We start from the raw sequence: 20,194 nt of genomic DNA, 5'->3' as shown, positions 1-20,194 counted from the left end.
ATAACGCGCAGTCGAACGCACGTATATGTACGATGGTGTCCGACGCTACCAGAAGCTTGCTGGAATATCGGCTGGATACCGGCCTTGCGATACGACCTTAAGGTCAAAACGTGCCCCCCATTTCCAAACAACCATTCGCAGTCAATACTCTTCGTTTCTAACACGTACTACTAACATTACACAGACCAATTTTCGTCAAATTCGATATTAACTGTATGTCACTATCTGTTACCTTCCATTGGTACTATCAGCCATGACCCTCGTTATTAATTTATGTATTAAAAGTACAAAGCCACGATTAAGAATATCCATAAATTTAAATTTGCATGCATCTAGGACAAAAAATTTCTGAATGGATTAGGCATTGGACAAGGCAGGTAGCTCCAAAATTGACTTTCGATATTACGCCCGTGCGCACAGACATGTTTAATTTGTTACCATGCACTTGGGCAAAACATTACACGGATCCCTAGGGTCAAATCAACAGGTCACGCCGCCATTGTGCCAATTCTTTCAAGTACTGCATAAATTTTTGAAGGCGTCTCCACGAACAGCGGAGAATTTTATGGAAGTGCATTAAGACGCACTCTTTCAACCAAGGTCAACAGTTCATGACAGGAAATAACAGAAAAAGATAATTATTTGTCTGAATTCGATTCTACAAGGAATTTAATCCATGGTTACACGTGATATGAGCAATGCGACAAAGTTGGAGAATGTGTAATATTCCTAAGAATTATATTCACGCAGTGCATTTATTGAGACTATCTGCTGGTTTCTTCCAGCTTAAAACATGTTTTCAAACACGGCAGCAATTTCTTTCTCGTACTGAACACGTACACGTGTTCAACCTATCAAATGGGACACGAAGTGCTGGAAACAGCGACTTCTTCAAGTTTTGCTATTATTCTCGAGACAATGTTCAATGGCGCAACAAATATTCGAGCTGAGGAACGACTGGATTTTAGAGCAACACACACCTGAACGCGGTCCTAAATTCGTCAGAATCTGTCGAGAATCGATGAACCAATTTACTGTAACCTGAGTGTCAACCTATCCTAATCTTCGGAACTTATTAAAAACACAGACAGACAGACAGAGAGAGAGAGAGATGCTTCAACTAAGTTAACAGTCCTATAATATTTCTTGATGATTTAGACAGGCGTAATACTTCGTTTCTCACTCTGTAAGACAATCCGAACTTGAAAACACTTAGGGAAAGAGATTCAAGAAGATTATTTACAAGCGAGTGGGGCGAAGTAATACTGAAAAAGAAAAAGGCATGTAAACGGTACATTAAGCCTTCAACAGAGAATGCTAAATACCAATTAGTTCAATTCTGAAAGTTTACTTCAACGTGCGTACCAAGTGCTTTAATTATGATGCCTTTTATATTTATGGATTTTATATGATTCTCACTATAAACAACGATCATTTCCTTAAACAGCGTTAACCAGTTGATCTTCGTAATGGTGAAGAGTTGTGTTTTCTTCGCGGTACGGACTGAATTCTTTAATATTAATCAGACGAACTATGATTCTCGGAATAAACAGCGATCATTTCCTTAAACAGCGTTAACCAGTTGATCTTCGTAATGCTGAAGAGTTGTGTTTTCTTCGCGGTACGGACTGGATTCTTAAATATTATTCAGACGAACTACGATTCTCGGAATAAACAGCGATCATTTCCTTAAACAGCGTTAACCAGTTGATCTTCGTAATGGTGAAGAGTTGTGTTTTCTTCGCGGTACGGACTGGATTCTTAAATATAATTCAGACGAACTATGATTCTCGGAATAAACAGCGATCATTTCCTTAAACAGCGTTAACCAGTCGATCTTCGTAATGCTGAAGAGTTGTGTTTTCTTCGCGGTACGGACTGGATTCTTAAATATTATTCAGACGAACTACGATTCTCGGAATAAACAGCGATCATTTCCTTAAACAGCGTTAACCAGTTGATCTTCGTAATGGTGAAGAGTTGTGTTTTCTTCGCGGTACGGACTGGATTCTTAAATATTATTCAGACGAACTACGCTTCTCGGAATAAACAGCGATCATTTCCTTAAACAGCGTTAAGCAGTTGATCTTCGTAATGGTGAAGAGTTGTGTTTTCTTCGCGGTACGGACTGGATTCTTAAATATTATTCAGACGAACTATGATTCTCGGAATAAACAGCGATCATTTCATTAAACAGCGTTAACCAGTTGATCTTCGTAATGGTGAAGAGTTGTGTTTTCTTCGCGGTACGGACTGAATTCTTAAATATTAATCAGACGAACTATGATTCTCGGAATAAACAGCGATCATTTCCTTAAACAGCGTTAACCAGTTGATCTTCGTAATGGTGAAGAGTTGTGTTTTCTTCGCGGTACGGACTGGATTCTTAAATATTATTCAGACGAACTACGATTCTCGGAATAAACAGCGATCATTTCCTTAAACAGCGTTAACCAGTTGATCTTCGTAATGGTGAAGAGTTGTGTTTTCTTCGCGGTACGGACTGGATTCTTAAATATTATTCAGACGAACTACGATTCTCGGAATAAACAGCGATCATTTCCTTAAACAGCGTTAACCAGTTGATCTTCGTAATGGTGAAGAGTTGTGTTTTCTTCGCGGTACGGACTGGATTCTTAAATATAATTCAGACGAACTATGATTCTCGGAATAAACAGCGATCATTTCCTTAAACAGCGTTAACCAGTTGATCTTCGTAATGGTGAAGAGTTGTGTTTTCTTCGCGGTACGGACTGGATTCTTAAATATTATTCAGACGAACTACGATTCTCGGAATAAACAGCGATCATTTCCTTAAACAGCGTTAACCAGTTGATCTTCGTAATGGTGAAGAGTTGTGTTTTCTTCGCGGTACGGACTGGATTCTTAAATATTATTCAGACGAACTACGATTCTCGGAATAAACAGCGATCATTTCCTTAAACAGCGTTAACCAGTTGATATTCGTAATGGTGAAGAGTTGTGTTTTCTTCGCGGTACGGACTGGATTCTTAAATATTATTCAGACGAACTACGATTCTCGGAATAAACAGCGATCATTTCCTTAAACAGCGTTAACCAGTTGATCTTCGTAATGGTGAAGAGTTGTGTTTTCTTCGCGGTACGGACTGGATTCTTAAATATTATTCAGACGAACTATGATTCTCGGAATAAACAGCGATCATTTCCTTAAACAGCGTTAAGCAGTTGATCTTCGTAATGGTGAAGAGTTGTGTTTTCTTCGCGGTACGGACTGGATTCTTAAATATTATTCAGACGAACTACGATTCTCGGAATAAACAGCGATCATTTCCTTAAACAGCGTTAACCAGTTGATCTTCGTAATGCTGAAGAGTTGTGTTTTCTTCGCGGTACGGACTGGATTCTTAAATATTATTCAGACGAACTACGATTCTCGGAATAAACAGCGATCATTTCCTTAAACAGCGTTAACCAGTTGATCTTCGTAATGGTGAAGAGTTGTGTTTTCTTCGCGGTACGGACTGGATTCTTAAATATTATTCAGACGAACTACGATTCTCGGAATAAACAGCGATCATTTCCTTAAACAGCGTTAACCAGTTGATCTTCGTAATGGTGAAGAGTTGTGTTTTCTTCGCGGTACGGACTGAATTCTTAAATATAATTCAGACGAACTATGATTCTCGGAATAAACAGCGATCATTTCCTTAAACAGCGTTAAGCAGTTGATCTTCGTAATGGTGAAGAGTTGTGTTTTCTTCGCGGTACGGACTGGATTCTTTAATATTAATCAGACGAACTATGATTCTCGGAATAAACAGCGATCATTTCCTTAAACAGCGTTAACCAGTTGATCTTCGTAATGGTGAAGAGTTGTGTTTTCTTCGCGGTACGGACTGAATTCTTAAATATAATTCAGACGAACTATGATTCTCGGAATAAACAGCGATCATTTCCTTAAACAGCGTTAAGCAGTTGATCTTCGTAATGGTGAAGAGTTGTGTTTTCTTCGCGGTACGGACTGGATTCTTTAATATTAATCAGACGAACTATGATTCTCGGAATAAACAGCGATCATTTCCTTAAACAGCGTTAACCAGTTGATCTTCGTAATGGTGAAGAGTTGTGTTTTCTTCGCGGTACGGACTGGATTCTTTAATATTAATCAGACGAACTATGATTCTCGGAATAAACAGCGATCATTTCCTTAAACAGCGTTAACCAGTTGATCTTCGTAATGGTGAAGAGTTGTGTTTTCTTCGCGGTACGGACTGAATTCTTAAATATAATTCAGACGAACTATGATTCTCGGAATAAACAGCGATCATTTCCTTAAACAGCGTTAACCAGTTGATCTTCGTAATGGTGAAGAGTTGTGTTTTCTTCGCGGTACGGACTGGATTCTTAAATATTATTCAGACGAACTACGATTCTCGGAATAAACAGCGATCATTTCCTTAAACAGCGTTAACCAGTTGATCTTCGTAATGGTGAAGAGTTGTGTTTTCTTCGCGGTACGGACTGAATTCTTAAATATTAATCAGACGAACTACGATTCTCGGAATAAACAGCGATCATTTCCTTAAACAGCGTTAACCAGTTGATCTTCGTAATGGTGAAGAGTTGTGTTTTCTTCGCGGTACGGACTGGATTCTTAAATATTATTCAGACGAACTACGATTCTCGGAATAAACAGCGATCATTTCCTTAAACAGCGTTAACCAGTTGTTCTTCGTAATGGTGAAGAGTTGTGTTTTCTTCGCGGTACGGACTGGATTCTTAAATATTATTCAGACGAACTACGATTCTCGGAATAAACAGCGATCATTTCCTTAAACAGCGTTAACCAGTTGATCTTCGTAATGGTGAAGAGTTGTGTTTTCTTCGCGGTACGGACTGAATTCTTAAATATAATTCAGACGAACTATGATTCTCGGAATAAACAGCGATCATTTCCTTAAACAGCGTTAACCAGTTGATCTTCGTAATGGTGAAGAGTTGTATTTTCTTCGCGGTACGGACTGGATTCTTAAATATAATTCAGACGAACTATGATTCTCGGAATAAACAGCGATCATTTCCTTAAACAGCGTTAACCAGTTGATCTTCGTAATGGTGAAGAGTTGTGTTTTCTTCGCGGTACGGACTGAATTCTTAAATATTAATCAGACGAACTACGATTCTCGGAATAAACAGCGATCATTTCCTTAAACAGCGTTAAGCAGTTGATCTTCGTAATGGTGAAGAGTTGTGTTTTCTTCGCGGTACGGACTGGATTCTTAAATATTAATCAGACGAACTATGATTCTCGGAATAAACAGCGATCATTTCCTTAAACAGCGTTAACCAGTTGATCTTCGTAATGGTGAAGAGTTGTGTTTTCTTCGCGGTACGGACTGAATTCTTAAATATTAATCAGACGAACTACGATTCTCGGAATAAACAGCGATCATTTCCTTAAACAGCGTTAACCAGTTGATCTTCGTAATGGTGAAGAGTTGTGTTTTCTTCGCGGTACGGACTGGATTCTTAAATATTATTCAGACGAACTACGATTCTCGGAATAAACAGCGATCATTTCCTTAAACAGCGTTAACCAGTTGATCTTCGTAATGGTGAAGAGTTGTGTTTTCTTCGCGGTACGGACTGGATTCTTAAATATTATTCAGACGAACTACGATTCTCGGAATAAACAGCGATCATTTCCTTAAACAGCGTTAAGCAGTTGATCTTCGTAATGGTGAAGAGTTGTGTTTTCTTCGCGGTACGGACTGAATTCTTAAATATAATTCAGACGAACTATGATTCTCGGGACAGTACGATCCCAGCATTGACAAATACCTCCGCCCCCGAGCCCTTCTTGCGAGGTAACACAACCCGCGAAATCCTCCAATCCTTTTGCTCAATAAACGGTCAGAGGATTGCCTCTGTAGTACATTGTTCTGTAACATTAGCCCAACAGCACACCTTAAAATTCCTTCACCTCCTGCATAAACGCAGCTAAACCTCAGCTTTTCTTTTGTAGCCCCCACTACAGAGCACCACCAGCCCGTTATAGGTACCCCGGAGAGTCCAGTCCATAGGCGGTCACATCGACCACTCCCCTACGCTGGACCGACCGTGAACCAACGGACACAAGACAAGACGACCACGGCATGAAAATGGAAAAATGATTTATGGAATGTGAATTGAAACTTTTTTTTTTGTAATTGGATAAGCAACGAGCCAAGTTGGTCGTTTCTTATCCAAAACAAATCTATGTAAAAATGAAAAGAAAAAAAAATGTATCAGTTCTTAATAAAGGAAGCGCACGGACAGAGGCTACCGTTAGGGCTCGCGATTTTAAATGCCGGACTGCTGGCTAGAAGTCAGCAGCACGCATCCGGAAGGTCCTGCGACCGGCCAACTCGACCAAGGTTTTCCGTGGTTTTCCTCGGTACTAGAGCAAATGCTGAGTTGGTACCCAAACTCCACGTTGCTCTGCATGCCTCCCATGCAGCCCTCTCAGAGTAATATCAAAATTCCGCTCTATAGTAGCCCCCCCCCAAAATTAACGTAAATTATTCCTAACGCCACCCCCAAGGCCAATATCAAAATTCAAAATTAACGCAAAGACCCGAACCAACTCCCCCCCTACCCTATTTCTTACCCCATCCTGTCTCCTAAATCCCTTGTCCTCACTAAACTTATTCATACCAGAAGGACGAGCGGGCACTGCCTGGGAACCTTCGTAGCCCACAACCAACTTTATACCCCTCCCCCATTTATTACAGTAGTGCCTATCGCTACTACCCCCCACTTTCTCTCTTCTCTCTCTCTCTCTATGATTCTCGGAATAAACAGCGATCATTTCCTTAAACAGCGTTAAGCAGTTGATCTTCGTAATGGTGAAGAGTTGTGTTTTCTTCGCGGTACGGACTGAATTCTTAAATATAATTCAGACGAACTATGATTCTCGGAATAAACAGCGATCATTTCCTTAAACAGCGTTAACCAGTCGATCTTCGTAATGCTGAAGAGTTGTGTTTTCTTCGCGGTACGGACTGGATTCTTAAATATTATTCAGACGAACTACGATTCTCGGAATAAACAGCGATCATTTCCTTAAACAGCGTTAACCAGTTGATCTTCGTAATGGTGAAGAGTTGTGTTTTCTTCGCGGTACGGACTGGATTCTTAAATATTATTCAGACGAACTACGATTCTCGGAATAAACAGCGATCATTTCCTTAAACAGCGTTAAGCAGTTGATCTTCGTAATGGTGAAGAGTTGTGTTTTCTTCGCGGTACGGACTGGATTCTTAAATATTATTCAGACGAACTATGATTCTCGGAATAAACAGCGATCATTTCATTAAACAGCGTTAACCAGTTGATCTTCGTAATGGTGAAGAGTTGTGTTTTCTTCGCGGTACGGACTGAATTCTTAAATATTAATCAGACGAACTATGATTCTCGGAATAAACAGCGATCATTTCCTTAAACAGCGTTAACCAGTTGATCTTCGTAATGGTGAAGAGTTGTGTTTTCTTCGCGGTACGGACTGAATTCTTAAATATTAATCAGACGAACTATGATTCTCGGAATAAACAGCGATCATTTCCTTAAACAGCGTTAACCAGTTGATCTTCGTAATGGTGAAGAGTTGTGTTTTCTTCGCGGTACGGACTGAATTCTTAAATATAATTCAGACGAACTATGATTCTCGGAATAAACAGCGATCATTTCCTTAAACAGCGTTAACCAGTTGATCTTCGTAATGGTGAAGAGTTGTGTTTTCTTCGCGGTACGGACTGAATTCTTAAATATTATTCAGACGAACTATGATTCTCGGAATAAACAGCGATCATTTCCTTAAACAGCGTTAACCAGTTGATCTTCGTAATGGTGAAGAGTTGTGTTTTCTTCGCGGTACGGACTGAATTCTTAAACATAATTCAGACGAACTATGATTCTCGGAATAAACAGCGATCATTTCCTTAAACAGCGTTAACCAGTTGATCTTCGTAATGGTGAAGAGTTGTGTTTTCTTCGCGGTACGGACTGAATTCTTAAATATAATTCAGACGAACTATGATTCTCGGAATAAACAGCGATCATTTCCTTAAACAGCGTTAACCAGTTGATCTTCGTAATGGTGAAGACTTGTGTTTTCTTCGCGGTACGGACTGAATTCTTAAATATAATTCAGACGAACTATGATTCTCGGAATAAACAGCGATCATTTCCTTAAACAGCGTTAACCAGTTGATCTTCGTAATGGTGGAGAGTTGTGTTTTCTTCGCGGTACGGACTGGATTCTTAAATATTATTCAGACGAACTATGATTCTCGGAATAAACAGCGATCATTTCCTTAAACAGCGTTAACCAGTTGATCTTCGTAATGGTGAAGAGTTGTGTTTTCTTCGCGGTACGGACTGAATTCTTAAATATTAATCAGACGAACTATGATTCTCGGAATAAACAGCGATCATTTCCTTAAACAGCGTTAACCAGTTGATCTTCGTAATGGTGAAGAGTTGTGTTTTCTTCGCGGTACGGACTGAATTCTTAAATATTAATCAGACGAACTATGATTCTCGGAATAAACAGCGATCATTTCCTTAAACAGCGTTAACCAGTTGATCTTCGTAATGGTGAAGAGTTGTGTTTTCTTCGCGGTACGGACTGAATTCTTAAATATAATTCAGACGAACTATGATTCTCGGAATAAACAGCGATCATTTCCTTAAACAGCGTTAACCAGTTGATCTTCGTAATGGTGAAGAGTTGTGTTTTCTTCGCGGTACGGACTGAATTCTTAAATATAATTCAGACGAACTATGATTCTCGGAATAAACAGCGATCATTTCCTTAAACAGCGTTAAGCAGTTGATCTTCGTAATGGTGAAGAGTTGTGTTTTCTTCGCGGTACGGACTGAATTCTTAAATATTAATCAGACGAACTATGATTCTCGGAATAAACAGCGATCATTTCCTTAAACAGCGTTAACCAGTTGATCTTCGTAATGGTGAAGAGTGTTTTCTCTTCGCGGTACGGACTGAATTCTTAAATATAATTCAGACGAACTATGATTCTCGGAATAAACAGCGATCATTTCCTTAAACAGCGTTAACCAGTTGATCTTCGTAATGGTGAAGAGTTGTGTTTTCTTCGCGGTACGGACTGAATTCTTAAATATAATTCAGACGAACTATGATTCTCGGAATAAACAGCGATCATTTCCTTAAACAGCGTTAAGCAGTTGATCTTCGTAATGGTGAAGAGTTGTGTTTTCTTCGCGGTACGGACTGAATTCTTAAATATAATTCAGACGAACTACGATTCTCGGAATAAACAGCGATCATTTCCTTAAACAGCGTTAAGCAGTTGATCTTCGTAATGGTGAAGAGTTGTGTTTTCTTCGCGGTACGGACTGAATTCTTAAATATAATTCAGACGAACTATGATTCTCGGAATAAACAGCGATCATTTCCTTAAACAGCGTTAACCAGTTGATCTTCGTAATGGTGAAGAGTTGTGTTTTCTTCGCGGTACGGACTGAATTCTTAAATATAATTCAGACGAACTATGATTCTCGGAATAAGCAGCGATCATTTCCTTAAACAGCGTTAAGCAGTTGATCTTCGTAATGGTGAAGAGTTGTGTTTTCTTCGCGGTACGGACTGAATTCTTAAATATAATTCAGACGAACTATGATTCTCGGAATAAACAGCGATCATTTCCTTAAACAGCGTTAAGCAGTTGATCTTCGTAATGGTGAAGAGTTGTGTTTTCTTCGCGGTACGGACTGAATTCTTAAATATAATTCAGACGAACTATGATTCTCGGAATAAACAGCGATCATTTCCTTAAACAGCGTTAACCAGTTGATCTTCGTAATGGTGAAGAGTTGTGTTTTCTTCGCGGTACGGACTGAATTCTTAAATATAATTCAGACGAACTACGATTCTCGGAATAAACAGCGATCATTTCCTTAAACAGCGTTAACCAGTTGATCTTCGTAATGGTGAAGAGTTGTGTTTTCTTCGCGGTACGGACTGAATTCTTAAATATAATTCAGACGAACTATGATTCTCGGAATAAACAGCGATCATTTCCTTAAACAGCGTTAAGCAGTTGATCTTCGTAATGGTGAAGAGTTGTGTTTTCTTCGCGGTACGGACTGAATTCTTAAATATAATTCAGACGAACTATGATTCTCGGAATAAACAGCGATCATTTCCTTAAACAGCGTTAAGCAGTTGATCTTCGTAATGGTGAAGAGTTGTGTTTTCTTCGCGGTACGGACTGGATTCTTAAATATTATTCAGACGAACTACGATTCTCGAAATAAACAGCGATCATTTCCTTAAACAGCGTTAACCAGTTGATCTTCGTAATGGTGAAGAGTTGTGTTTTCTTCGCGGTACGGACTGGATTCTTAAATATTATTCAGACGAACTACGATTCTCGGAATGAACAGCGATCATTTCCTTAAACAGCGTTAACCAGTTGATCTTCGTAATGGTGAAGAGTTGTGTTTTCTTCGCGGTACGGACTGAATTCTTAAATATTAATCAGACGAACTATGATTCTCGGAATAAACAGCGATCATTTCCTTAAACAGCGTTAACCAGTTGATCTTCGTAATGGTGAAGAGTGTTTTCTCTTCGCGGTACGGACTGAATTCTTAAATATAATTCAGACGACCTACGGCTTCATGGGGTTAATGATGCTTATTTTTTCATTTCAAAGAGCACACAAAAAGTTTATTTATGAGCCCTCTTAGGAAGGGAATGAATTATTTCGGAAGATTTAGTAGCGGTGAGACTTAATATTAAACTGTGTTTTTGTATAAAGAGTATCTAGAGATGTGAATCAGACTGCAGTGACTCACGATAGACTCAAATTTCGGTTTCCTTGCACTTGTAAAGCTTCAGTTTCATTGATTAGGAAAATAGATCAGGTACTCAATTTGACGATATTTTATATTACTATACACAGAATAAACTGAAAGTCCACAAAACTGCAATTTTTATTAGCGAAGAGTAATTATAACTGTTATAAATTACGCCTTCATAATTTTCTGACTCGAGATACTGTAAACTGGTGTAGCTTTAATTCAATACATATCTCTACTGTGTTGCTACAAGTGGACTTGAATATCAACGCACTTCCTCTTGGTCTACGCTCCTGTATCCCATCACCATCCTTCGGGATACAACGCAGAACGATACTTCGTTCTGATGACTGCCTCAATCAAGCAAAGGATGTTGAAAATGTTTCTCCATATTTTGAGAACCTCTGCTCTACACAGCGCTACATTCTAGCAGCTCTGTCTAATTCCATCACCGCGTAAAGGACGCCTATTCAGTCGCGTCCCTGGCAGACGACTAATCCAAATCAATACAGACTCCGTACGCAATACTCGGTCCACCTAACACCAACAGCATTTCCTTACGAAATTTATCCAACAGAAATGACGTAAGGACGACCAGTCAGTTTTTAAAATTTCTGTGTCTATACACGAAGAGAAAGGCTTTGACCAGTTAAACGACTGTCAGCTACACGATGACTGCCGTACATGTTTACAACAAGACAGAAGCAAGAAACTGGTCTCATACCGCAAGTGTGCGTGTCTATCACCGGACACGCAACGTCTCTGTGATTGTCTGCATTTTCTCCTTTTCCAATCTTTCCCATCAACAATTCTCAAATGATCTGTAACTTTTCCTTTCTGTTTCCAACTCATAAAAGAACTCGATTCCTTACCGTACGTAGGGGGGGGGTTTCAAACATTCTTTGATTTTGGCGATATCGGTACCTTCGCGAAACCCCATCCACGCAGACCAGGCTTTACTCAGACACTACATTACCGTCGAGACATACTAATTTCTAATTTCCCACAGAACACTATCTACGAAAGTCATTATAATTTTGAATCGACCTCGAAATAATACATCACCGTACTCACCCGAGTCCATCGCTCGCTGGTGCCTCATCGTTTGAGACGTCTCGAGCCAGACGACGTCACAGAGCAGCGTCCAGGAGCGAGACGTGGAAAAATCTTCTGGTTCAGAGGTTCACGACGGCGATGAAGAATGATGATATCATAATCACCGTGAATGTGAAGAGGGCTCCGCCAATCACCTCAAAGCAGACATAATGACAAGAATTTATAATTACGTCGCTTCTGTACGTACGCTCTGAAACTCGATCAGTGGGCATTATCTGACAATTTCTCATTGTACTCACCGGAGTCCTTAGTTCGCTGCTGCTGTAATATAATTTTCGGGTTGTCGTGTTAGCGACCTCACGATGTAAGCGGCCGTCATCCTCACCGCACCGTAAACCTCAAGTCTTGAACGAGTGTCACGTGGTTGTTACCACTGACCTAGAAGGAGACGGAATGCGTGGGCAGAATCACAGAACAATCAAAACGTAAAATAGAATAATATCTCAGAATACTTAGTTCAGTGTTGCAACGTCATTTCGGCCATCTTGTCTTGTGTGACGTAGGCCAAGTCACGTTGTATCGGGAACAGCACGCAATATAAGTTTTTCTCTCAACGTACTTTCAGAACTCTCTACTTCAGAGGACGGAATATTTCATGCAACTCACCTTGAATGACTTAAGCGGGTTCGCGTTGTACAAGACGTAGCACCCGGGGACACACAACAGGACACATGTACTCTCGCATGTGCGTGTCACAGTCCTAGAGAAAAATATATAGACGATCTTATATCACTCCACTTTCTCCATGGAAAAGCGACGTAATTCACCTGTAAAGCCGCCAGACAGAAATGCCGATAAGTCAGGGTCGTTATCTATCCGACCAGGTTAAATCTGTATTCATTATGATAAGGTCAAATCCAGGAGTCAATTATAATCAATATTACAATTTTCATCGATTTGTGCTTACATTACACGTACAGTGAATGGCAAAAGAGGTGTAAATCCACACAATAAGAATTTATTATTATTATTTTCGCTTCAGATTCCAGGATTACATTTTCAATGGTGCAAGGGTTAATAAAATCTAACTCAAAGACGTTTGTAATTTCTAGAGAAAATCGGTTAGTATTTTCACTATCACGAAATCGCCTGCATTCTTTAGAGCCTCGTACTACTACCACGAAACCTTCAACAACTCTTTGGCTGTCGAATAAATCGAGAATTAAACCAAACACAAGCTGAGACGTAATATCAAAATGGCCGACTGAAGCCCCAACTTACCTAAAGACTGCGTACATACGCGCTGTACCGAAGCAGGAGACAGACAAACGGAAAGAACTCAACTTGTTCGAGGAAACAAGTTTCGCGGAGCATGCTGGGAAAGGCAAAGATGAAAAACTCATCCAACGCGTGTCGGCAGAGATGACTAAGGGGCAGATAAAATTATACGTCCAGTAATAAAACACTAAAAGCGAAAATACTACGAGCAGCGAAAACTCAATGATTTAATCGAATGAAACCAAATCGCGGGACCGAGGGTCCTGTAAATGGTCGTACAGAATAAAACAAGGCTCAAAAACATAAAATAAATGGCAGCGTCCTCTGTGCGGGAACATCGGGACCCACCACAAGCGCCGTCCCGCACAGAGGGCGCAAGAGGTTATTTTGCTTTAAGAGGTTTGTTTTAAGTTCCTATGACCACTTAGCGGCTGGGGTTGAGCCCCCCTGTCGGTATTATTCCATATCAATTACCGCGCTTTCGTTGCTGGTACTATTTTCGAATTTTGAGTGGTCCTCTCATTATACCTAATCTTACTATGTTCCTGCTATATCCCCTAGACAAGATCTGTTGCCAGGTCGGTTAGTCGAAAGAGTTGAACGATTCGCCTCGACCACGAGGTCCTGTTTTGCGTAGCGTGCGAGCGCAAAGCCAACGAGTTGGACTCGTCCGACTCGGGCGGTTCGTTGGAACCCGCCACCAGGCGCCCGGGCCATTGTCCGGAGCCGGGTCCGCGCCTCTGCTCGCTCAAGAAACGGCCTGGGCCTCCACCTCCCTTCGTGGGGCGCGGGGGGGTTAGGGCGCGGGGGTTAGGGCGCGGGGGTTAGGGCGCCCGTTTTGAATTCTGGTTGTAGATCCTATGTGGGATAATATGGTGATTTTTGGTGGGGAATCCTGCAGGATCGTGGGTAATATTATGTGGTGAATCCAGGGGAATATCCTGGGAATCATGGGTTGCGATCGTGGGAAATTCTGTTGGAAATGTTTGGTGGCAGATTCTGCTAGATCTGGGTAGGGAATCCTTGGTGGGGATCCTAGGAAATCTGTGGGGAATACTAGGATGGTCATGGGGAGTCCTGGTAAATCCGAGGAATCCTGGAGGGGGTTATAGGGGATCCTAGAGGTGATTGTCTTCGGGGATCCTGCCGTGATCCTAGAGGGCAGTGTCCAGGGAATCCTGGGGTCCTAGGGGATCCTGTGGTTCCTGGGATATGGTGATGCTGCAGGGATCCTGAGGGGATGGTCCCGGGGGGGCGATCTTGGGTAGGGGTGATCATGAGGGTTGGCCCAAAGAAGGGGATAGCCCTGGGAAGGGGTGCGACTGGGGTAGTGGCCCTGGGGTAAAGGGTGTGGCCCTAGGGTGGCTGGCTAGCAGAAATATTGGTGAGAAGATACAACCTTGAGATTTTTTAAGACCAGTATCTACGAAACTATTGGGCCGAATTTGTCGTGGCTTCCTTGACCTATACGTGACCTCATTTTGACATGAGTATGGTCAATCAGGTATTTGCCGTTTGGCATAAATACGTATGACCTTGAAAATTTTAAAGACCTCTATCTGGCAAACTATTGGGGCGATCTTGTCTTGACTTTGTCATGACCTTGACCTAACAGTGACATCAATGTTACAAGAGAATAATCACTCTGATAACTGACGAAGATGTGAGGGCGAAATAATGTACAACAGTGGTCCCCAACGCGGTGCCCGCGTTGATACGGAAAGAGGTTATACTGAATAATAAAGGCCGTTCAACCATGAACATTATAAAATCAAAGCACAGTTCTCTACGTACTAATGCCCATCTTGACGATTGCGAGCAGCAACATCATCCTACTCTCCCAAATTTGAAAAACTGGCCGATAAAATGCAGCGCCAAACATCACACTAACTTCCCACTTGAGTAATAATAATTGTACTTATAAAAGTACGTATCTTTGATTGCGTGGTTTCTTGTATCAATAAACGTCGTGTTGTTTTGTGTATTATTTGGTGTCCGTATCTTATTTGTCCAGAGAAAAGAAAATTTGGCTTTGTTAATTGGTTGGTGCCCGCCACGATCTCATAAACTCTCAAATGTGCCCTTGGGCACAAAAAGGTTGGGGACCACTGACGTAAGGCAATACATGCCAAACATTATCATCAGTGCGTTTGGTGTAATCACGCACGTCTGCTGATATCGAAGTTTCAACGTTCCTACGTGCGGATATCCGTATATCCCATGTACACACAAGATCGAGATTAGATACATTTCTTTTGTACATTCATGTATGTCTGATGGTACTCATGTTGATATGGGTTGCCATTATCCACACATTGAAGGCAGATTCATATTTATTTATGACGGACTTTGCCACAGTACGTATGTGTTTGCCGTGTGGTATTCTACGTCCATACAGCATCCAGTTGATGTGATGTGTCCAGATGGGGGGGGTGGGGGGGAGGAGGTCATAAATGCAGAGGGAGTTAAAGAGAGAAAAGTAATGCCGCACCAGCTTGGCCCAAGTTATATTCTGAGCAAAAAATTTCGAAAAGGAATTCCCACAGTGGCAAAGCGTGACTTTTTCAAAAGTGTTGGCCAAACCCCACTCCGGGATGGGGGTCAGGGGAGTTAAAACTTTGGCAGTTGAGTTTTTGGATCGTAATTTATCTTCCATGATGAACAATTAAGTGTTAGCAGTCGAGGTTTGGCTAGCATCTTAGCTTGGTAGGTCATGTAATCCTCTACTTACCCCCTCAAACCAGAACTATATTGTAAGATTTGAGGTTTCCACAGCAGATATTGTTTCTGTCATAATTGCGTTTGCGCAAATAGACTGGGAGCTTACGCCTGAATGAGGTACCCATCAACGCTTGTAGGGGGAGGTATTCCCATGTGTCATTTCAGATAAATCCATTCAAACAGCACACCCAAGTTACTGCTATTCTTATGGGCACACACTCCAGAAGCATCTATACGTTAATGTGATTAAGTCAAGGTTGTTTACAATGTCTTCCGTGGTTTAATGCGTCACTGGGACATACGATTGTGTGGGTCGTATTAACCCGGTCAGTATCGCACTCCATTGCAGCACGCTGCCACTACAAACAGTCCTACATATCGGGTGGGATATCTAGTTGCTACAGGTTTCAGCGTGAACTTGTAACTTAATCAGTACACGAACTGTAAAGAAGTTCTTGACATAAACTCGCACAGTCCTAGGACAATGGATGTAAAATAAAATGTCATACCTTTAGTTGCAACGAAGGTAACTGTTGCGAGTAGCGCCAACTGGGACAATCATAATTAATAAGAAAGCTGGCCATGTCGTTGACCGATTGACTAACTAACTAGATGGCTTACCGAACCCGAAGGTTCATCACCGAATTAACCAAAGCCCTCCACCGGACCCTGTCTTGGGCCAACAAAATCCAGTCTCCTTCAACTCCTATCTCCCACAGATCCCGCCTGACATTATCTTCCCATCTACGTCTAGGTCTCTCCCCCTCAGGCTTCCCGGTGCACACCACTTGCCCCATCCATGCGCGCTACATGTTCCACCCATCTCATTCTTCTCGACTTAATCACCCTGACAATACTGGGAGAGGAGAACATCATTATGCAGTTTTCTCCACGCCCCATCGTCTTCCCTCCTAGGCCCAAATATCCTCCTCAACATCCGATTCTCAAACACCTGCAATCCGTGTTCCTCCCTCTGAGTGAGAGACCATGTTTTGCACCCATACAAAACAACAGGCAAGATAATTGTTTTGTATACTTTAATTTTCAGGTTCTTAGAAATCAGACGGAAGACAAAATATTTTGGACTGAGAAGTAGCAAGCATTTCCGGAATTTAGTCTCCTCCTAACTTCGTCGTGAGCATCATTTTGAATCGTTTTTGTTGTTCCCAAGTATTTGAACTTTGTCACACTTTCAAAGGATTTATGAGCCACCTTAATGTCTGTCGGGTACATCATCGTGTTCACAAAAGCCCGCCACCGGGGTCTATCCTGAGTCAGTTGCATCCAGTTCACTCCATTGAGACCCATCTCCGTAAGATTTGTCTTAATGTTATCTTCCCACCTACGCCGAGGTGTTCCCTTCAGGCCTTGTAAACTTTCAACTCGCCCTAAAAACATCGGCTGAGGAGCTCGTCATGCATTTTTCTCTGTTATCCGTCCCACTCCCATTTTGGGTCCAAACATCTTCCTCGACACTCTGTTCTCAGAGCTCCTCAGTCTATGTTCCTCCCTCAATGTGAAAGACCACGTTTTGCACCCATAAATACTTTGCACTCAATAATAGCAATCATTCCCCGGATTTAATCTGCTGATGTAGGAGATAATGAGAGGGAGATTCTTCAATATTTATTCTTCTAAATCCGGAATACAATTTCTTTCAGTTCCCTAAAACGCTTTAATAATGTCGATGTATCAAGAGATGAAAAGCGTTAGAATTATTGTTCAGAATATAAACCCCACTTCTTAAGATCCACATATTTTTATTAAGATTCTGGGCTACGAAACACGTTTAATTCCTTTAAAATTGTAAAATGTTAATTGCCTACTGGAATATTCTTTTATTATAAATGATGCCGTGAACAAACAGAAATCAATCTAATGTTACTTGAAATTGTGTTAAAAAAGTTTAATTCTCTTACACGAGTTCACAAATGCAGACGAAAACATTAAATGTGATGAACAACAATATTTATAATTAGGAATCCCTTACCTCAAACTTTGTTCAATTGTAGGAGACCACGACGTCCACGGGCAAAGATCAGTTTAATCAAAATTAATATGGAGAGAGTGGAGGGCGGTTTCACAGATTTCTTAATAATTCTTTTATAAGATAAGAACTTGTGATATTCTATATTCGTAAGAATTGCCACAAACAACATATTCCCTCCACCTAACATTTACCTGGGCAATACTCGTTACAGCTGAATCTAAACGGTGACAAGCCGCTGCATCCAGTCTGTACAGAAAGTCATTATTTCAAGGTCACCAACTCTGAAATGACAAATGTTCGCGTAAAAGACAGATCAATGAAAATGTCACCTTATATTTTAAACTGCGACAGTAGCTCAGTCTCTTGTGTGGAAGGAAACAATATTGGATGAAGATAAGTGCAAAATTCCTCTGACAGCATAGCCGAGTTTCCAGGAAATTCCAAAGTGCAATGGCCGTGACATTCCACATGAAACCAGATTCATTCAGAATGGAGTTGCCTCTTTCCACATCCTACGTCATTAGGAACCCTGCATATTCCAAACTGCATTACAACACTGATATTTAAACATAAGTGGCACTGCCTTTCTATACTTGGTTCCAACCAACCACACCACTCCTCGATCCTAATGCAAATCCCCTTACCCCACCACCAACCACGGAATATACCAGAAGTAATACTGAGCCTCATCACATGTCTATGAGACTGATACCTGACAACTCTCAACTTATGGTTAAGTCTCAAAAAAATGGAACCTCTGACAGTCATCTCCATTTTTGCAAGCAAATCCGAATTCATAACGAACACCACATCACAAACTTACAAGTTTCGTAACCGATCCCCTTGCTCAACACAGCAAACTCTCAAAATTAACCAAAAGCACAGAAAATATCCCGGCAGCTCCGCTCACTGTGCACAAAACTAAATTACTTACACTGGCAAATGCTCACTTATTAATTAGTAAACAGACCACATTAAAGGCTCCTCAGCACTGCACACATCTCACGTGTAACAAAACCTTATCACAAATAGTCACCACCCTCGTCTACAAGCTACACCTAACCTCCAATTTTGGTGTCCTATGAACAATATATTCACTAGAGAATCATGAATGCCTCTAGCATACCACAGATACTGCAATAATGCCAATCCCTCACCACATTTACGTCTTTCAACATATCAAATCTCACGCTTTAAGTCACAACATCTAAAGTACCTAATAAAATTGGACAGACTCATCTCTCTCACACGACAACCGCATCAAATACATTCTAATGCTCATGTACTCACACAACGAATGCCTGGTTCAGACCGATATCAGTCTCTTGCGGATACGAGGTTCCTTCTTTGTCCCAGCAGGTTTAATCTTCTGACATCAAGTCGGTCTGCCAACTGTTGCCGCACGTACTTCAACGCTTCTCTGGCCGGCAGTACGCGGGTCACGTGGTGCTCAGTAGAATCTGAAGGATCATTCTGTTTCTCGTAATCTGCTACTCCTAGAAAGAGAAAATACATTCACATTCAAGAAATCAAGACATCACACTCTTCTAAGAACACACAGTTTTACTTCACCAAGCAGTTAACACTCCCACCTTAGCCAATGAACAAGCACCTTACATTTTCAGAAGACAAATTCTGTCAAGTTCATTACAAACCCATTCACAAGTTAACTTTAAATACGGGTCACGACAGTGTCACAACCAGCGACCTGACAAATTCTGAACTCCCTCGCTTACAGATTCATACTGGAGCCTTTCTTTCCTCCCCCCCAGCAAATTTAAAACATTCGCCAAGTGGGCCATTATTCCACACGTCATAATACTGCAACTACAAACTCTACAACTCACACACATCACGTCAGACCCACGCAACTTCCGTTGCCACTGATTCAGTGGATATTTTACGAACAGTTCGCTTGCCGTCTGTTTGGAGCCGAGGATGTTGATCGCTGTCTCCAAGAAAAGAACAAGTGCCAGGTGTCCCGGCTTACAAGGCTCCCTCTCCTCGTGCCCCATTATGACAGCAAGGGAGTCTATAAACACCAGTCGGTCCATGCCCTTCAGGTTCGCCTGTTTTGATGTCATGGAGAAAGGACGTAAATGAAAGATTAAGAAATGGCAAGCCTCTACCACACAGCCAACATCTGTAGCACTTCTACTACTAAGGTGAATTCAACCGACAAGGGGCAATTAGATTTATTTTCCATATCACCATCAGTAATGCCACTTTATAATACCTTCTGGAAGCAAAGGTGGAAACTTCACCGTCAGTAATATAAATTGT

The 20,194-nt window shown here is 41.2% G+C and overlaps 1 protein-coding gene across 2 annotated transcripts in view; it reads right to left on the bottom strand.

Moving 5' to 3' along the window:
- The window catches only part of LOC147871313 (transcription-associated protein 1-like), a 65,809-nt gene that overhangs the window by 3,127 nt on the left and 42,488 nt on the right, over window positions 1–20,194 (bottom strand). The window contains exons 10-14 of one of the 2 annotated variants that reach the window (XM_087339986.1): window positions 19,759–19,980; window positions 19,202–19,407; window positions 18,103–18,192; window positions 12,222–12,682; window positions 11,941–12,116 (exon numbers count right to left, since the gene is read on the bottom strand). In XM_087339986.1, the coding sequence (XP_087196112.1) occupies window positions 19,402–19,407; window positions 19,759–19,980 (228 nt within the window). In that variant the 3' untranslated portion in view covers window positions 11,941–12,116; window positions 12,222–12,682; window positions 18,103–18,192; window positions 19,202–19,401. Of the gene's footprint in view, window positions 1–11,940; window positions 12,117–12,221; window positions 12,683–13,203; window positions 16,390–18,102; window positions 18,193–19,201; window positions 19,408–19,758; window positions 19,981–20,194 lie in introns of those variants that run through there. The other variant, XM_087339987.1, reaches the window with a different exon arrangement.

This window comes from Zootermopsis nevadensis, unplaced genomic scaffold, assembly GCF_977971745.1.
Source record: "Zootermopsis nevadensis isolate Lab colony 2312 unplaced genomic scaffold, Znev_1.0 Znev_ptg000059l, whole genome shotgun sequence".
NCBI classification, from domain to species: Eukaryota; Metazoa; Arthropoda; class Insecta; order Blattodea; family Termopsidae; genus Zootermopsis; species Zootermopsis nevadensis.
Note: the sequence above shows the minus strand (reverse complement) of the source record. Positions and strands in the feature narration are given on the sequence as shown.